At 33.6% G+C, this 18,499-nt stretch overlaps 5 protein-coding genes and 1 non-coding gene across 15 annotated transcripts; 4 read left to right on the top strand and 2 right to left on the bottom strand.

Moving 5' to 3' along the window:
• The first annotated feature begins 490 nt into the window (after nucleotides 1–490).
• LOC114172388 (GTP-binding protein Obg/CgtA) lies at nucleotides 491–3,135 on the top strand. Of its 5 annotated transcripts, none has more exons than XM_028056878.2 (6): nucleotides 491–642; nucleotides 850–1,070; nucleotides 1,165–1,255; nucleotides 1,497–1,579; nucleotides 1,671–1,733; nucleotides 1,860–3,135. In XM_028056878.2, exons 2-6 carry the CDS (start codon nucleotides 933–935, stop codon nucleotides 3,000–3,002), a joined length of 1,518 nt encoding a protein of 505 aa, XP_027912679.1. In that variant the 5' UTR covers nucleotides 491–642; nucleotides 850–932; the 3' UTR covers nucleotides 3,003–3,135. The 5 variants fall into 5 exon arrangements, with proteins under 5 accessions (XP_027912679.1, XP_027912684.1, XP_027912689.1 ...); XM_028056883.2 differs by having other exon boundaries at nucleotides 497–642; nucleotides 860–1,070; XM_028056888.2 differs by having other exon boundaries at nucleotides 515–647.
• Nucleotides 3,136–5,413: 2,278 nt separating this feature from the next.
• On the top strand, nucleotides 5,414–6,202 carry LOC114173189 (BON1-associated protein 2-like). The gene has a single exon (XM_028057445.2). The coding sequence runs from the start codon at nucleotides 5,521–5,523 to the stop codon at nucleotides 6,058–6,060; it is 540 nt and encodes a 179-aa protein (XP_027913246.1). The 5' UTR covers nucleotides 5,414–5,520; the 3' UTR covers nucleotides 6,061–6,202.
• A 716-nt stretch (nucleotides 6,203–6,918) lies between these two features.
• LOC114174774 (U6atac minor spliceosomal RNA) lies at nucleotides 6,919–7,043 on the bottom strand. The gene has a single exon (XR_003602736.1). It is a non-coding gene; the product is annotated as a U6atac minor spliceosomal RNA (small nuclear RNA).
• A 1,021-nt stretch (nucleotides 7,044–8,064) lies between these two features.
• LOC114166415 (expansin-like B1) lies at nucleotides 8,065–9,634 on the bottom strand. The gene is made up of 5 exons (XM_028051151.2): nucleotides 9,457–9,634; nucleotides 9,268–9,374; nucleotides 8,979–9,160; nucleotides 8,769–8,901; nucleotides 8,065–8,420 (listed from the first exon to the last, which is right to left on the bottom strand). The coding sequence occupies exons 1-5, from the start codon at nucleotides 9,593–9,595 to the stop codon at nucleotides 8,214–8,216; spliced, it is 768 nt and encodes a 255-aa protein (XP_027906952.1). The 5' UTR covers nucleotides 9,596–9,634; the 3' UTR covers nucleotides 8,065–8,213.
• Nucleotides 9,635–11,794: 2,160 nt separating this feature from the next.
• Nucleotides 11,795–14,479, top strand: LOC114172095 (haloacid dehalogenase-like hydrolase domain-containing protein Sgpp). 2 transcript variants are annotated; one of them, XM_028056798.2, is made up of 5 exons: nucleotides 11,795–12,007; nucleotides 13,255–13,369; nucleotides 13,532–13,683; nucleotides 13,789–14,050; nucleotides 14,136–14,479. In XM_028056798.2, the coding sequence occupies exons 1-5, from the start codon at nucleotides 11,976–11,978 to the stop codon at nucleotides 14,319–14,321; spliced, it is 747 nt and encodes a 248-aa protein (XP_027912599.1). In that variant the 5' UTR covers nucleotides 11,795–11,975; the 3' UTR covers nucleotides 14,322–14,479. The 2 variants fall into 2 exon arrangements, with proteins under 2 accessions (XP_027912599.1, XP_027912597.1); XM_028056796.2 differs by having other exon boundaries at nucleotides 11,821–12,007; nucleotides 13,252–13,369.
• A 719-nt stretch (nucleotides 14,480–15,198) lies between these two features.
• LOC114172651 (haloacid dehalogenase-like hydrolase domain-containing protein Sgpp) lies at nucleotides 15,199–18,115 on the top strand. Of its 5 annotated transcripts, none has more exons than XM_028056995.2 (5): nucleotides 15,199–15,303; nucleotides 16,618–16,735; nucleotides 16,900–17,051; nucleotides 17,358–17,619; nucleotides 17,700–18,115. In XM_028056995.2, the coding sequence occupies exons 1-5, from the start codon at nucleotides 15,287–15,289 to the stop codon at nucleotides 17,913–17,915; spliced, it is 765 nt and encodes a 254-aa protein (XP_027912796.1). In that variant the 5' UTR covers nucleotides 15,199–15,286; the 3' UTR covers nucleotides 17,916–18,115. The 5 variants fall into 5 exon arrangements, with proteins under 5 accessions (XP_027912796.1, XP_027912790.1, XP_027912786.1 ...); XM_028056989.2 differs by having other exon boundaries at nucleotides 15,283–15,510; XM_028056985.2 differs by lacking the exon at nucleotides 15,199–15,303 and adding an exon at nucleotides 15,321–15,510 and having other exon boundaries at nucleotides 16,615–16,735.
• The last annotated feature ends 384 nt before the right edge of the window (nucleotides 18,116–18,499 follow it).

The raw sequence follows: 18,499 nt of genomic DNA, 5'->3' as shown, positions 1-18,499 counted from the left end.
ATCACGTAAAATATAAATAATTATTTCAACAACTAAAATATCAAAACGAAAAAACGATAAAGAAACAGCATAGCTTTACAAAAGGAAAAAGTTGTTTAATATAACGTCATAAATTATAATAAAAATATTATTAAAAGTATAATTTAGTATTTATTTGTTTTTAAAATATTATACTATTTATTTACTACTAGTTAATATATGTGCATTTCTTTGTTTTTCATACATCTAAATTATGTATAATATTATATATACACACACTATATTAATTAGTGTTCTGATGATGATACTGCACTTAATACTAAAGTGTGTTATTTTGGTTTGAAATCAGGGTTTCAAAAACCCCATTTATAAACTACAAGAAGTTTATGTTCTATCGAATAATTAAAACTGCAACTGGTTTTGCAATTTAAATTTGAGCCGTTCATTTCTGGATATCCACGTGTCAGTCTGAGGTGAAAGGAAATGGAGATGTACAGTAAGGTCCTGAGAGGATCCACACACCCCACTAATTTTCTCTCCTTCCCAGAATCTCATTTTCATTTTCGTGTCATTTCATTTACCCTTCTTTGCATGCCAACGTCTCGAGCAAAGTTTCAAATCGAAGGTTCTGCTTCTGCACTTCATCATGCTGAATTAACCAAGGTTAGGTGATACCTCTCACCTCAAATTTTACATTTCTAAAATAAAATCGTCATGTTGTTAGTAGTGGCACAAGATTGTATAACACTCTGTCATGCGCGAAATCTGTTTGAGAAAATTCCGCAACCAGAAATCCCATAAAGTTAATTAATTGAACTAATTTTCTTCACTGAAGACCACTGTCTCAGTCTAACATTAATCTTGCATTAGCTTTGCACAGTTTTTGAAGGTGCCAAACTTCCACACATAGAGGACCAACCTGGTTCGCTCTTGCAAGTTACTAGTTTGCGCATATGATGTTTCTCTTTCAAGCAAAATGCATTAAACAAATGGAAGCTTTGACTCGAAGGTGTATATCTAGATGGTCTATTACACCTTATGCTCGTTACTCCGATACTTCTCAGAAGAAGTCTAAGCTTGCTCCTTTGCAGGTTGATCCTCAACTTTTTTTTGCACATGAAAAGGACATGCTGTCATTTATTTTAAGTTTTTGACCACTTCTTTGGGGTATGGGTGGTTTTGTAGGAGAGACGAATGATAGACCAGTGTAAGATATTTGCAAAAGCAGGTGATGGAGGTAGTGGTTGCTCCAGCTTGCGCAAGGGAAGACCCGATGGTGTGTATGTCTCTTTATTATGATTTATAGCCAAGGTTTTGATTCACAGATTTAGTTGCGTTGTGATTGCAGAAATTGCGTTCCAATGCAACTGCAGTTGTGGTTGCAATTAGGTAGTAGATACCTTCAACAAAACTGTAATATTGTAGCTGTAATAGCAGTTGCAAACCGCAATTTAAGAAATGTGGATGGTGTGCAATGGAGCTGATGACAGTGCTACTTTGATTTCTTTTTGACGTAGGTGGCAATGGGGGGAGAGGCGGTGATGTGATTCTGGAATGCTCTCCCAGAGTTTGGGACTTCAGTGGTTTGCAGCGTCATCTGGTATGCGTTCGTATCTTCTGTCAAAATGTTTTTTGAAATGATGAAACTTTTCCTGTCTTAAAAGATTGGTGACATTAATTGTTTCTCATAGATAGCCGAGAAAGGAGGACCTGGGTCATCAAAAAAGTTGATAGGTAGCAGGGGTGCTGATAAGGTAATTGATGTTTTACCTGTCATTTTGGCTTTTAAAACAATTTCATAGTTTTATTTTCTCTTATTTAGCCTTGTTCGCAATACAGAACTTTAAGTTCATTCCAAAATCGTATGCTTTATTTAACAGGTTGCCCGAGTACCCATTGGCACTGTACTTCATCTTGTCAATGGCGATATTCCGTCCGTTGTCAAAACTCAATCCTCGACTGATGTAGACCCTTGGGATATTCCTGGGGCACTTGTTGATGATTCTCCTGACACTGGCTATGGTTCTACCTCCAGTGATACACTAGGGGAAGTAAAAGCAACACATTCTATTGGCTGTTCCTCAACACAAGCTGAAGAAACAAATGCTAAGAAATGTGACAAATCAAGAGATGTTGCATCAACAGATGCATTCTCTCAACTCTCCACCTCTAATGGAGCTCCTGAATTTTGTACAGAGGATATTGAAGAGAACCAAGAGATAATATACAATGTTGCTGAGTTAACAGAAGAAGGTCAACAAATTGTCATTGCTCGTGGTGGAGAGGGCGGTCTGGGCAATGTGTCTAGTTCCAAAGATTCAAGGAAATCTATGGTTATGAAGGCAGAGGCTTGTCAACACATAGCTAATCTTCGGGATCCTAACAGTATCCACTCCTATCTGCTTGCAGGTTCACCTGGTGTTGAGACGGTTCTTATATTAGAACTGAAGAGTATTGCTCATGTAAGCTTTGTTGGAATGCCTAATGCTGGTAAAAGCACTTTACTCGGGGCAATATCAAGGGCTAAGCCTGCTGTTGGTGACTATGCGTTTACTACTCTTAGGCCAAATTTGGGGAATCTAAACTACGATGATCTCTCAATAACCGTGGCTGATATTCCCGGGCTTATAAAAGGTGCACACCAAAATCGTGGACTCGGGCATGCATTTCTGCGCCACATAGAGCGCACAAAGGTTCTTGCTTATGTGGTAGACTTGGCTGCTGCTTTAAATGGAAGGAAGGGAATTCCGCCATGGGAACAGCTCAGAGAGTTAATTCTAGAGCTAGAGTACCATCAGGACGGTTTGTCCAATCGGCCATCCTTGATTGTTGCAAATAAGATTGACGAGGAGGGTGCAGATGAAGTATACAACGAGTTAAAGAAAAGGGTACAGGGTGTTCCCATCTTTCCTGTATGTGCTGTTTTGGGGGATGGCATACCAGATCTTAAAGCTGGCCTTAAAATGCTTGTCAATGCTGAAACGTCATATAAACTCTGCCTAGATCAAATATTGGTTGCTTAGATAACTATTGAAAACTACTCTTGCTTGTAATGGAAAGTCTTTCTTGTTTTTTTCAAGAATTCTTGAAATTGTAAGTCAAGAAGTTGGAAAATGTGATTCATACATGAAGTCAGAAAATGTGATTCATACATGATATGATGAGGCCCCTCGGTCCGAGCAATCGGACCCTTTCTCCTTTTTAGTTTTATACCCTTAGCAATGCAAAGTTAGGATTAATTATTGCATTTTAGGTATTATTTGCTTTGAAATTATGAGTTTCGTCTTAATATTTGTTCGTAGAAGGTGTTTAGGATGATTAAGAGACGAAGATACGTTTAAATTGTTTTTTATCTCGAGTCTCAAATGAGATTATTTGAGTATCAAAACAAGTCATCCAATCAAAATATAAGGAGAACTAGAAAATGTAAAAGTAGTTCTAAAGATGAATTTTCATTTTTTTAGAGATGACAAATAAATTTATTTTTGAGTATTTTTCGAATGTGTATTAATATTATCGAGAAGTTTCCGTTGACCGAATATGTATATACGTAATATTTGATTTTTTAAATTTATATGGAATGAGATAAATATGTATCCATGTGTATTGTTGTCTTCATATCCCGTTTTATATTATTGAAATGTATTTAATTTATTAGATAATTTAATAAGTTTATATTAACTTATTTTATTCTTAATTTTTAAACTTTAATACGTACATTTAATAATTTTTCATAATTATTTGACATTTATTCAATTGTTATTTGATATTTGTATAATTATAATTTATTTTTATAATTTTTTAATCCAACTTGAATGTTTAATAATATTATGTTCTTTTTATTATAATTTTTAGTTTTAGTAAAAGAAAATTATCTCATTAATATTTGGAGCACAAAATGGACAAATTCCTCAAATATGCACTTGCACAACTTTTTAAATTCCTGATTGGTGGATCCAATTTAAATAAATAATAAAATGAGAAAAATAGAATGAATTTAATAAAAAGAAAAATATAATGAATTTATGCTTTGAAGGAGAACTTGAGGTATCTCTTGACGGGGAAAACAACACAGTAATAAAAAAGAGAACATTAAAATTTTTAAGGTGAAAAGTGAAAATCTACAACATAAATCAATCAATTAAGCTCCAAAAGAGTAGGATAAAAATCATTTGCCGATACATTTAAAACAATAACGTTTTCAAATTTATAAATCAAAACTAAGAAAAATCTATAATAGAAGAGTAGTACAAAACTAATTGTTTTAACTTCAGATCTCCTATTCTAGATATCCTCTTCTGAAAATTATATTCTAGAAAGCATGTTCTAAAAAATTCCAAAATAGAGAGTCCAAAAATTACTTTTACGTAGGATAAATTATTATTTTGAAAATCGGAACCGGAAAAAAACCCAAATTTAATGACATTAATTCTCTTGTTCCAGCTGCGTTACTAAATGCCCAAACCCAGAACAATAAATTAAGGGAAAATATGTAATTTAAAATATATGAATAAAACATTTATTTTTAAAGTAATTGAATTTAATCTTTTTATATTTAAGCTTATCATTTATCATTTATGTTTAAAGAAAATACTAAATTTACATGTCTTGACTTTTAAATTTAAAGAACAACTCATCCATTTGAAAAATATAAAAAACAAAATACGGTTTAAAAGAGAAATTATAATAATAAAAAAACATTATTTTTTCCTAAGAAGAACACGTGCGGCAGCATTCTCCAAATTCCAAAATCTAGTAACCTTCCCGGTGTCTCTCCACTTGTTTCTTCCTCAATTTATTGTTGTCAACAAAGTCAGTAGTTGACTTGGTCTGCAGAAAACCCTTGTTTTAATCAAATCATAAAACTCTTGGAATTTACTCAACAAAGAGACAAATCAAACATTTCATTCTCAAGGGTGTTTTCGACTTTTCGCAAAAATATTCCAACTAAAAAAAAAATCACTAAAAACAAGTAGTATATGAGTACAACGAACTATACAAATTTTCTTCACTATAATACATAAAAAAAATGTTTTCTTTTATTTGAGAGTACCATAATCAATAAAAATCATAATACGGAAATTACATAATCATACACCCAGTTGTTTACATTAAAATATCAATTAATAGATTTCAATAAAGTCTTGGTCGTTATAATTTTTCTTTAATACACTTTTATTTATTCTTTATATAAATATGTTAAATACAGGGAATAAAGCAGTGTTGAACGTGTAATATTATAATTGTATAAAAGGATTGAAAATTCTTTCCAACAGGACTGAAACTTCCTCGTAACACACACGTTCCTTACTCCGTCAACTTTCAAAACCACGTATGTTGTAATAACGGCTCATATTCAAAGCCACAGGAAAGTGCTTCACCATTAAAAAGAAGCAACCTCTTTCTTTCTCTCTTCTTTCTCTCACGTTTCCCAAACCTCATAATATTTAACTCTTCTTCTTCCTTCTCTTCAGCCCAAAATTTCAGCGCATCACACACAAATCTTGTACATACATTCTTTTTTAATCGTCATAAATCACGATGTCAAGAACAGTGGAACTAACAGTTTTATCCGCAGAGAATCTCCAAATGAATAAAAAACCCGTAAGAGGAAACACATTTGTGACGGTTCACTCCGACGCAAGCAGCGATGGAGGTGCCGTCACGAAAGTGGATTCCGAGGGTGGAAGCTACCCTTCGTGGAATGAGAAGGTTGTGGTGAACGTGCCGTTGCATGCAAGGTTCATAACCGTCGAGGTGAGGTCCAAAACGTCGTCGTCGTCGTCGTTGACGGGGTCTAACAGTGTTGGTGTTGCACGAATACCGGTTTCTGATTTCATCGGAGGGTATGTGCCAGAAAATCAGCTGCATTTCTTGAGCTATAGGTTGTGGGACGGTAACGTTAGGAGAAACGGGGTTATAAATATTTCGGTGAGGGTGAAAGTGCCGGAACGTTCTTCTTGTAGTTCCAATTCTATGCCGTTTGCGGCGGTGACTGGGGTGCCGGTGGCCGGTAATGGCTCCACCGGAGTTGTCACAGGGATTCCAGCTCTTTGGTTAAACTACCAAAGAAATGTCTGAAAATGTAAATTTGATTATTTGATATTAAATTGCTCCAATTTAATACGCAAGTATATTAGTTGGAACAGAATTTTATAGTCCATAGTCACTTGTGTATCTTCGACTTGATTAAAAACAAATCTTTGAGGGGTTTAGTTTGTTATTCATTGTTTTTCATATTTAATTATAATAAAAACTCAACTATTAAATTGATGAATATATATGAACTTAATTTTATTAATATTTTAGATGTACACACAAAAAGGAAGACAAGTATGTCTTTTATGGTGCTTCCCTTCATTTATTAACTTTTATTTTGTGCTTCTGATCATAGTGATATGGGACCAAAACATCTTTATTTTGGACAAAAGAAAAATACTCATTTTCCACTTCCCAGGAAGCATAATTCCTCTTCTGGTTTTGTCTGAGTATATGATAAAGTGAGAGAATAAAAACACTCCTAAAACCTTTAGAACAGGACATGTTTAGAATCTGGAGTTAGCTGTGTCAATTAACAGAAACATTGTGAAGAGACAGAACTAAAATTAACCTTGTCTAACAGCTGCAGCATGTTGTCGGAAGTCACTTTGGTTTTGAATTTTGTTTATTGACATATAAAATCTCTGTTGGAGCCTTCTTTCAAAACATCACTGCTGCAGTACCTGCAATTGGAACACTATCTTCCACTGAAATAGAAACATGGTTGCCATGAATCTCAACATCAGGAGCTGAGGATGAAGTTATCAATTATTTGAACCATTAGTAATGCCAAGAGAGGTAAAGCCATAAAGAAAATGTCAATGTCAGTGGAAGGAAAAAAAAAAAAAAACTTCTTTCACTTGTACACTAATGAGAGTGGAACGAATCTATGAAGAAAAAAAAAAAATTGGGTTATAGATCCACCGAAAGGTGGGTAGCCTTAACCGGATGTGTATAGGAAAGCCCGAAGGCTGTTCCCGTCCCTGTCAGGGGAGATGCCAACCATCTCTCCTTTTAACGAACACAGTATTCAAAGGCCAGATATCCTATATAAAGCACGATAATCGTAAGTAACTATTCGATGTGGGACTTACAGATTGGCAGATTGATATATATATTTTTTTGAAAATTAACATAAGCTTAGGGACGGAAATAAAAATGAATTGTTAATTTTGTTAATTTCATGGCATTAATTCTCTTGTTGGAGCGTAACTTACTAATTTGTAGCTTGCTCCAGTAGTTAAGATCGTAGAGTAACAGAGAAAATGCCTCTGTCATTACCAATAACCCAAACCCAAAACAATAAATTTAAGGAAAAATGTGTTTTTAATTGCTGTAATTTCAAATATATGAATCAGACTTTTACTTACAAAAACAATTGAATTAATATTTAACGTTTAAACTTATGATTGAAAATTTTTCACTGCCATAATACTAAAGAAAAGACTAAACTTACATGTTTTTATTTTTAAATTTAAAAAATCAATCAATTAAAAAAATTAAAGAAAAGACTAACCTTTTTCCTCACAAAACCTTTGTGTTTTCTTCTGTCTGTTGCCTGTGGTGACAGGGATACACAGTTGTTTAGAATCTTATTTGTTGCTGTCGTTATTTACGAAGATGTAAAAGAAGATTTATAAATTTATTATTATTAGAAATAACGTCTATTTCTTAGAATAATTTGGGTCTTCTCTCATAGTCGTTTCTCCTTCCATAAACTACGTATAGCAACCTTCATTTTGCTATCATGATTTTACATATTTGTTCGGAAATCTAGGTTTGGTTGTTTGGTTAGCAATTCATAATTATTATTTTTATTTGAATTACAAACATTAGAAAATCCACTTTTGTTTTTCATCGTGAATTAAATAACCTAATATCTAATCAATTATAGCATATTACATATATTCACTCCACAATCATTATTTATTAAAGCATTGCTCTTGTTATTTACTTGAGCTTCCGATATTTGAAACTCTTGACGACTTAAGGTATTCAGATCAAAACCTTTATTTAATTGTTTCAATACAATGGAAAGGGGTGATTTGTATAGTATATGATACACAAAGTATGCCATCACTACTTATTAAGAGAAAAAACAACGTCAAAATTCATAAAGGAGGGGACAATAAATCATCTAAACATGATATGATATTTTTCTGATTACATAATATGAATTAGTTTTGTCAGATTCTCTATTGGTTCACTTGTACCCCTGAATCGTATGTTTCTCCAGCTTTCCAATCTCCGGGTATGTTATTTGCTGGAACAACCCAAGTTTCTTCTCCCTCTTCTTCATCACTAAACAACATTCTCAAAGACAAAGGTCCACTTGGTGGAGAGGTACTAGTCCACACAGCTCCATGGCTTCGGTCAAGTAATTTACACTCAAAGTTTTGAGTCTGCATGAGATATGATCGTTATTTACCTATCACAAACAATTATGATCCTACATAGTGTATTTAGAGAGAGGATTACGGAGAGATACAACACTAGTCAAATATACGTCCAACTCACAGGTAAGAAACGGACACTATTCTTAATTACAAACCTCAACTTTCTCATTTTTACTCAATATAAAACTTAGACTCATACTTAGATTTCTAAGAGACGTATGAATATCCTTCGCAGATGAGAAATATTATCTCTAGTATTCACACTTTACCTACTAACGAAAATTATCTGAAAAGAAAAATTAGTATTCACATTTCACATATCACAAATGGAGTTCATTGGGAGATAGATAGTACCTCACAGAGCTGCACAGCAGTTATGTCTCTCCTTCCTTGTTGATACCAAATAACAAAAGCCAAATAATAAGGGTTGTTGCTGCTCTCGTCTATCTTGATCGTTATATTTTTATCTGGGTAGCTGCATGAAACACTGCAGAGACAGAGAAAGATATATAGAATACCCAGTTAAGTAGAAAAATATTGAAAAAAGAGTTTTAGTCATGTTACCGTCTATATTCAATATCAACCACGCCAATGGCTAGTAGAGAAGCAGCTGCATCAGTGGTTTGAGCCATTCTGCTAAATGCATGTTTGCTGAGAATGAAATCTGTGTTATCACTTGAACCTTGGTCAGTTATGACTGCAGTCACACCATTGTTTGAGCAATAGCCACTGTTCGTACACCTCACCTGTTCATTATTTACACAACATATCAGTTTCACTTTTCAAGATCATGCGTACAAGTTTAAGGCATAGAAATCATAAACTAGACACACATTTTTTAATGGTAACTCACCTGGTAACAGGCGCCACAACCAACACCATTTCGGTAAAGAGAAGATGCAGCAGATACATCCCCGCCATTGATCGTGGCACCAAAGGAACCAAACCCGCATGCACCGGCTGCAATGAATTTCACAAGAACATTTTAGGTAACACTTTTAGTTTGATTTTTCAGCATTGTCACATCAGTTTCACTTCATACCATCTGTTCCTTGTTCTTCAGAATTTGGATAATATGCTGCTCGAGAATGAGTGAAACAATCGGTGCACGAAGTATCAGCCAGAGTTTGCATGAAAATCAAGTTGGTAACAAGAAAAGTACAGAAAAGATAAAGCGCCATGCGTGAAAGTGAAAGAAACAAGTTCACAAATGGAGATTAATTAAGAACACTCAGGTGATGCATGGAACAAACCACAATTCTACTATTTATACAGAATTTGGTCAATTTACCAACTTTGACTATACAGAATGCTAAGAAAAAAATTCACACTCTGAAATCTGAATGCGAAACGCAATTGTTTCTCAGCTACCTACTTAATTAGACTACAAGATACATATACTCGAGTATATGATGTTGAAAAACCACCTTGTGTTGTGACCTTTCAAAACTGCCATGCTTTATGTTTATTTATTTTTAGTTGACAAATAGAAATGCTTTCTTAAGGTGAAATCTTGGTATGGACACTAACAAAAGATGATGATTCTGATGGCTTATTTTAAAATTTGACAGGAAAATGCTTTTAAGCAACTCTGATGCTATATTCAAAGGTGTTAGCCAAAAAGGAAGAGACGTTTGACTATGAGAGGTGGTTGACCTTTGAGCACCTAACAGTTGGATATAACCAAAGACTCAATTGTTCATTCTGAATGTGCTATGTGAAGTAATATAGGAGAAAAAGTTAGGTTCTTCTGCACTTTGATACAATTAATGTAGGTATCTTCTTCAGTTCTCACTTGGGTTGGCGATGAACAATATTAAGTTTTGATAATATGTTTCAAGGTGTATTACCTTGGGTGTTAGGAACAAGGCATTGAAGAAAAGAATAAGATGTAATAGAGAGGGGTTTCACTGGACAGATACAGTATTAACGAGACCTGAATTCATTTACATAAAATATTAATATTACTGTTAATTCAAAATTTTAAGACATTGAATTTATGATTTTATCTTTATATAATGTTCTATTTTTTATTTTTAACGGGAGACTTAAATTCCTAATACAGGAAGCATCAATGCAGAAGAAGCAGTTGCAGGCTCACTTATAACAGAGAAGGTATGAAAGTAAATAGGTTGTGATGTGACGAAGAGAAACAGAAAATGTGAAGTAAAAAATAATAGTATTATTTATAAACTGTGGGCACACAAAGATTAGTGCCATAATATTGTTGACCCACCTCCATGACTATTATGATCAATTTTTGTCTTTTGTTAAGATATGCATCTTAATTTAGTAGTATAACATTTTAACTTAATAATACCATTTTAAATATTAAATAAATTATACTAAAAGGGAAATAATGTTAAAGTAATTATATGATAAATATTTAAATGAAAAAGAAATCGAGAGGATACTATGATTTAAAGTAAGTTCTCTAAAATTCAAGATGAATAAATTAACTTTGGTTAATTGAAATTTTTTTGTTAATATACGAAATATATTTATAGATCTTTATAGAAAACAAATATATATGTATATATATATATTATTAACATTAATTTGTATTATTCAAGTTTCATCAGTGGTTTTGTTTTGGGCCATTTGAGAACTTCTCCACTAATAAGAGTGGACATGGAATTTTGCAGAAATTTGTTCATTTCTTTTTACACCTACCCTCATAGATTTCATGTACACCCTATGGTAGCGGGATAAAAGACCATGCTACATTAAAAGTTATATTTCTTAGTTAAGCATAAAACACATTAAAAGTATATTTATTTATTACATAATAAAATATAAAACATAACAGGGGCATGTGACGCATGAAACTGACAGGCTATCATTGACCTCACAAAATTAGTTCCATGCCTAAATAAAAGCTTAGCCACTCACTTTTGACTCCAACAACAAGACGAAGCAAATTTTTTCTTCGCTTTCCCAGAAATTGGGGTTTTCATCAAATTTTTTTTCTTCAAAGCACTTATTATAAAAAATTATCTTCCTTCCTTCATTTTCTAAAAATTAGGCATAAAATATTTCTTATTATAAAATTATCTTCAAATTTATTTCATTAAAAATAATATTTTATGTAAATTTGATAAAATTTATATTTTATTACAATAATTTGAGAGAAAAAATAACGTATTTAACTCATTTATGTGTAAATATTATTTTAAAATGCATTTATTATGATTTTTAATTTATTGACATTAAGTGTGTAAATTTTTATATTGTTTACTAAATATTATTATCAACATACTTTTATTTAAGATAATTATTGTAAAAAGTAATAAGTTTATGGTCTGGAAGTCATTGTATAAAAAATTATGAAAAGTGATTAAGTGTATAAAAAATTATGAAAAGTGATTAAGTAAGTATTATCAGCTATTTTAAAAAGTACACTGTCAGGTATAGCATATGGCATATCCCATATTTACTATTTTTTTTATGCTTTTATGCAGATTCCATTGGACTCCATTAACATGCTATTGCCATTGAAATTGTTCACGTAACTCTTTCTGTTCTCTCTCTACTCCTCTTCTTTCTCTGCATTCAGTAACAATGACTGCTTCTTCAGAGAATTGCAATTCAAGGTAGGTATCCATTTTTTTTATAATACTGAGCAATTTCAATTCTCAGGGACACTAGGTTTTCTACCTTTTCTTTACACGTATCTGCAATATCTGCAATGGTTGATAAAATTTTTCCATTTTCTATGTTTCTGTATGCCAATGGCACGTTTCAGAAACCTAGCCTTTGGTTTTTGGGTCACTCATCATTCTGTCACAAGTATTTGTTATTCGAACTTCAGTGGTGTTTCACATGGATCAATCGTTTCTTACAAATAAAGAGTATTTTATGAATGGATGGGTGGATGGATTTGTTTTTTTTTTTTTTTTTTGGTTGAGATCAAGATTAATGGAGAAGGAAGGGGAGAGTAGGAGATTGAATTGCCTCCATATTAGATTTCCTGTTAGATTTACCTTTCTCAACTTGAAAGTTACAACAAGAGTCTTTTCTCCGATTAATTTTGAGCCTTTTGAGTGAAGAACATGAATCTTGGATTTATCATACACGTGCCAACTGCCCCAAGTAGTCTTCTGATATTAGGTGGTGCTAAGGTACCTCTGTCTGCGCTGAATTGGTGGCCTTGTTTGTTAGTTATTCATGTGACTGTGTGGATGGTGGATACCCATCTCAGGTGAAAAGGTCACAGGTTATTAAATTGACAAAGTCCAAGTTGTTTGATGCATATCCTATTGTATCTTAAGTTTGTTGTCAAAGAAATATCCAATTATCAGTTGCTGTATTGTCTATTGCATCGGTTTCAACATTGCCTTTACTGCTGCAGCTATGTGAATTAACATCCAAATCCAATACCCAAACCATTGAATGCATGGCGTGTGATTTGTCGATTTCTTAGTCATTACAATATTGTTTTCTTGTTTAACTGACCAGCTGTTGAGGGGCTTGGATACTTATAAATGAGATATATTTTGTATTGTTAAGACATAAAAAACGTTTAATATCTTGGCATTAAAGCCTCTATAATTGTGTCCTAGTTCCAAAACTCGAGTTTTGTTATCTTGATTCTTCTAAATAGAAGTTAAGTTTCTACAGAATGGAAGGACATCTGTGTATTATCTATATTTTAATTCAAAAGGACTCTTGCAGGAACACGTTAGATATATAAACCAGTTATACGCCACACCCAATAGCTTATGCTTTTGGTGTAGTTGGTTACTGGGTATTTGTCATACTTTACAGTAGAAATTTTAGTATATGATTATATTCTTGGCTGTACTTGTCACTGATTATTACTATCTTGTTGTGCCAGCAGCCAGAGTTCTCTCACCAAACTTGCTCCTCTTGAAGCAGTGCTCTTTGATATAGATGGAACTCTCTGTGATTCCGATCCTCTCCACTACCTTGCCTTCAGTGAAATGCTTCAACAGGTCGTGTGTCTTTTCTTAGTAGAAAAGTTTTTTAAGTTCAAAGTATTGAAAAAAGAGTTTTTTTTTTTTTTTCAATATTCCTTTCATTCTTTACAAATCAGCATAACTAAGCCCATGATCTATAGCTATTAGAAAACTAATAGAATCTTCTGTGGTTGTCAGATTGGTTTCAATGGTGGTGCTCCCATAACCGAGGAATTCTTTATTGAGATTGTTGCTGGCAAACACAATGATGATATAGCACGGTCTCTCTTTCCTGATGATCTGCCACGAGGTTTAAAGTTTGTGGATGATAAGGAAGCCATGTTCCGGAGGTAAGAAATGCTTACTTTCTGTTACATTCCTCTCTCCACCATTCCCCCATGTGGTCCATTTGAAGCTTTAGAAGATAATTCATGATTCTCTGATGGATTGTCCAGATTGGCAGCTGATCAACTGAAGCCTTTGAATGGCCTTGATAAAGTGAGGAAATGGATCGAAGCTCGTGGGTTGAAGAGAGCTGCAGTTACCAATGCTCCAAGAGCAAATGCAGAGCTCATGATATCCTTACTTGGCCTCTCAGATTTCTTTGATGCTGTTATTATCGGTAGTGAATGTGAACATGCCAAGCCTCATCCAGACCCCTACCTTAAAGGTCTTGAAGCTCTGAAGGCATCAAGGGATCACTCATTTGTATTTGAGGTCTGCACTTTTCTAATGCCTTGTTGAAGAATAAATTGTCTGGATATGCTCTTGACTCATTGTTTTATCTTATTTTTTCTGGTAGGATTCTTTTTCTGGGATCAAAGCTGGAGTTGCAGCTGGGATGCCTGTTGTTGGATTGGCTACTAGAAACCCAGAAAATCTTTTGATGGAAGCAAAACCTGCATTTCTGATTAAGGATTATGATGATCCAAAATTGTGGGCTGCTTTGGAAGAACTTGACAAGGCTAGCAGTGCTCCTTCAGTTTGAATTACTAGTGAAACTGGCAGAATTTATTTCTCTTTCTTAGCAATAATTTCATTGCTAGCTAGCTATGAACCCGTGGGTCAAGCCAAGGACATTGTAGTGCTAAAGTGTACCGTAGTTTTTGCTCAACATAATCAAATCCTTCAAATAATTCATAATTACAGTAAGATGAAGAATAAATATTAGTTTATTGTAAATTTAGATATTTTTATTAAAAAAATTATTCTTTTAAAAATTCAAAAAGTTTATATTTTTTAATTGAATTTTGTCATTATTGAATATTATCTTGCATCTGTCTTCATCTAAAAAAAACAGTGTAATTACATTATAAATCTATTGTGAATTTGGATATAAAACACTAGTTCATTTCGCGATTCTGATTTAAAAATTTCTTCAATTTTTATAAGAATTTCCATCTCACCCTTTATTTTTAATTTCGGATGGAAGGAGTTAAAAGAAATTAAAATATACAAATTATTTTCAAAAGCTAATTTAGAGATATTCTTTACCTTGACACAATCTTTCTTGAATCATAATAAATTGATAGATCTGATTCTTAACCTACGTTATCATAATAAACAAAATGATAGATATAAACATATAAGTTGAGATAAAAAAACAGTACAATCAACATTTACAATTAGACATCAATTTGTTATCTTATTATTTACTATCGAAATAAATTGATTGATAGTTTATAATATTAAGAAATACTTTTTATTTTATTTACTTTAGAACTGGACTTGATTGCTCATTCTTATTTGAAAGATTATATTTATTGATGAGAGATAAGCTGAAGATAAGTTCTGTTATTTAATTGATTCGAGAGAATAATTTCACCGACACAGTTTCATGACATATTGTAAGAAAAAAATAAATTAAGTGATCTATCTCTACCTTTTGAAAGACGTGAAACAACATACTACAGTGTTTACCTCTGACGGTCTTTGGCAGAGTCGACATGTACCATGCTTCTTATCGCGAAGTAACAATCTTTTCTTTTTCTGCATACCACACACCTTTGGATTTCGTTATCCATGACCTGTTTGTACTTGATAATCCCATGCTTCCCTAATTACGTTTCACCTTCGCTGGTAAAATTTTTTCCATCTACAAAACTTCACCTTGCCTGCACCAAAACAAGTCTCACACAAACCTTCACCAAGCCTTCTTCTTTGCATTGCCTCCCAAGGTGCTTCCTTCCATCACTTGCAACGTAGTTCGTGTTGTTCTAACAGCTAGGATTCATTTCGAATTCCAAGGACACCGTTGTTTTCTTCATGTGTGTTCGTTTTCATGCATGTTGTAGTACCACCCATTATTCACAAACCTTGTTTCAGTTTGAGAAGTTTGTTTCTGTTTGACGCGTTTTTGTTATTACTTAGTGTCTTTTTAAATTATAATAAATTGTTTCATGGTTTAGTACCTGTAATAGTTTAGTAACTATTGAATAAATGTGGGCACAAAAGCAAGTCTTGGTTCATTTTTTGTACTGGGTGAATTTTTGTGTGATAATACAATAGCTTCTCTAATTCAATCTTGTCCCATCAATTTATTCCGCATTTAATCTATTAATCTCTTCCATTGGTAACACTTTAACAAACCTTCATTGATGTGGTGTTCATTAGACATTGAACCTTTATCTACTTTTTCCAACACCTTGAGAACTGAGGTTATATGACCCTTTCTTATTCTGTGGACTCCACTATCCACACCCTTTTTGTTTTCAAGCAAAATTGTGGATTTTTATTATATTTTATTATATTTTCTGTTGAGATTAAAATCATGTAGGAGAAGGGAAGATGAAGTTGGATTTTGCACTCTAAAGATTTATGATATGTCAAATTCTTTGTCCTCATTTTCACATTGCTGTCATCTGGTTTAACCGGCCAGCTCTGCAGAGGAACCTGCATACATGTAAATGAGATGTGCTCTGCACTGTAAAATATAAAATCCATTATGTGCTTTCACTCATTAATTTAAGCTTTGAAATATCGGAGCTATTATAACCATTTGGTTTAATGTTGGATACTTGTTATCATTATTCTTCCAAATAGAAGCTAAATTTCAAAAAAAGGGGGGTCTGCAATATATTTTCTATGTTCTAAGTCAAAAGGGATCAAGCATGAGGGGGCATGTCAAATATATATAAGCCATTCAGGTGGCTGTATGCAAAAGTCCAAGCTTTGGAATAGTTAGTTTGTGGTTTGCTTTGTGATAGAAAAGAAAATTTAGCACACAGCCAATTTCTGATCATTTGCTGAACTTGTCTGTCATTATTACCTTCATGTTGTAGCAGCAGCATGAGTTCTCTCACTGGACTTGCTCCACTTGAAGCTGTGCTCTTCGATGTAGATGGAACACTCTGTGATTCTGATCCACTCCACTACGAAGCTTTGCGTGAAATGCTCCTGAAGGTACTGCTTCTTTTCTTAGTATAAAAGTCTCAATGGAAAACATTTAGAAAATAACTTTTAGTTATTTTGTTGCAATATTCCTTTTGTGGTATTTGCAAACCACCATCACCAAGCACAAGATCAATTGCTATTAGTGAACTAACACGAACCTTGGTGGCTGTCAGATTGGTTTTAATGGAGGTGTTCCTATAACGGAGGAATTTTTTGTTGAAAAATTTTCTGGCAAGAACAACATCGATGCTGCCTCAGTTCCCTTTCCTGATGATCCGGAACAAGGTTTGAAGTTTGTAGAAGATAAGGAAGCCATGTTCCAGAGGTAAACCCTGCTCTCTCTCTATATCTATCTAGCTATGTGTACACCCTTCAGGAGCTACAAAGTTAATTAGTGGTAAAGTTAGAAGAAAGGGTGAGAGAGGTCGTAGGTTTAACTCCTTCGCTAATTATTTGAAGATATAAAATTGGTTTTGTGAGTTTGAAAATGAAGGTGGGAGAGTTTTTGGATTCAACTTTTCCTACTAACAAATACTAACAATTAACATTGCCTATAAAAAAAATGTGTATACTCTTTCTCCATGTGATTCATTTGAAGCTTCAGAAGATAATTCTCTTATGGACTATCCAGATTGGCGAGAGAGCAACTGAAGCCTGTGAAAGGCCTTGAAAAAGTGACGGCATGGGTTGAAAAGCGTGGTCTGAAGAGAGCTGCAGTTACCAATTCTCCAAGAGTAAATGCAGAACTCATGATCTCAAAACTTGGTCTCTCGGACTTCTTTGATGTTCTTATTATTGGTGATGAATGTGAACGTGGTAAACCTCATCCCGACCCCTACTTGAAAGCTCTTGAAGTTCTGAAGGCATCGAAGGATCACACATTTGTATTTGAGGTCTGCATTTTTGTGTGTCTTACTAAAGAAGAACTTGTTCTAGACTTGCTTTTGACATGCTTTCTATTTTTCTGTAATAGGATTCGTTTTCAGGAATTACTGCTGGAGTGGCTGCTGGGATGCCTGTTATTGGCATAGCTATACGAAACCCAGAGGATTTACTGATGAAAGCAAAACCTGATTTTCTGATTAAGGATTATGAGGATCCAAAGTTGTGGGCAGCTTTAGAAGAACTTGACAAGCCTGGTGCCGAGAAATTGGAAATTCTGGATAAAAACATTCAGCAAGGAGCTTGATGGGCCAAATTCTGATGAGCCTTCATGTCAGAAAAAATAAAAGGCAATTATAATTTATGTGCGGGAAGGTTATGTTTTGTATGTGGCAATAAAATGTTGTTTCTACATGTATCAGTTATTATTTAATCTAGGAAGAATGTGGTTATGGTTGGCTAGACAGCCATGTTATTAGACAATAAAAGGTGTTTTATTGGGATTAATTCTGCTGTCCACTTTGGTTGTCCAGAATAACGAATCTCGGTAGGTCTTTAGATGAATACAAGAAGTTGATAATGTATTTTTTTAATGAATAATCTTTTTGTTATTAAAGTTATTGAAGTACTAGATAAACCATAAGTTGTTACAGTCAAGGGTAGTCTCAGTCCTTGAGTAATTCTGACTGGGAGTTGCTTAAAGATGGATAATTTGGATGTGGATATATTAAGTTATATGTTGTAATTAATAATTGGTTAAATTTTTCCGCATTCCTGTATAAAATTTTATCATGGAGCTGAGGACAATCTAACACTACGGTTTAGATCATATTATAATGTTGAGTCCAGTACATCATTTCTATATAACGTTTTTACATAGGACAATGATAT

This window comes from Vigna unguiculata, chromosome 2, assembly GCF_037176805.1.
Source record: "Vigna unguiculata cultivar grain cowpea cultivar isolate G323 ecotype 2 chromosome 2, ASM3717680v1, whole genome shotgun sequence".
Lineage (NCBI taxonomy): Eukaryota > Viridiplantae > Streptophyta > Magnoliopsida > Fabales > Fabaceae > Vigna > Vigna unguiculata.
Note: the sequence above shows the minus strand (reverse complement) of the source record. Positions and strands in the feature narration are given on the sequence as shown.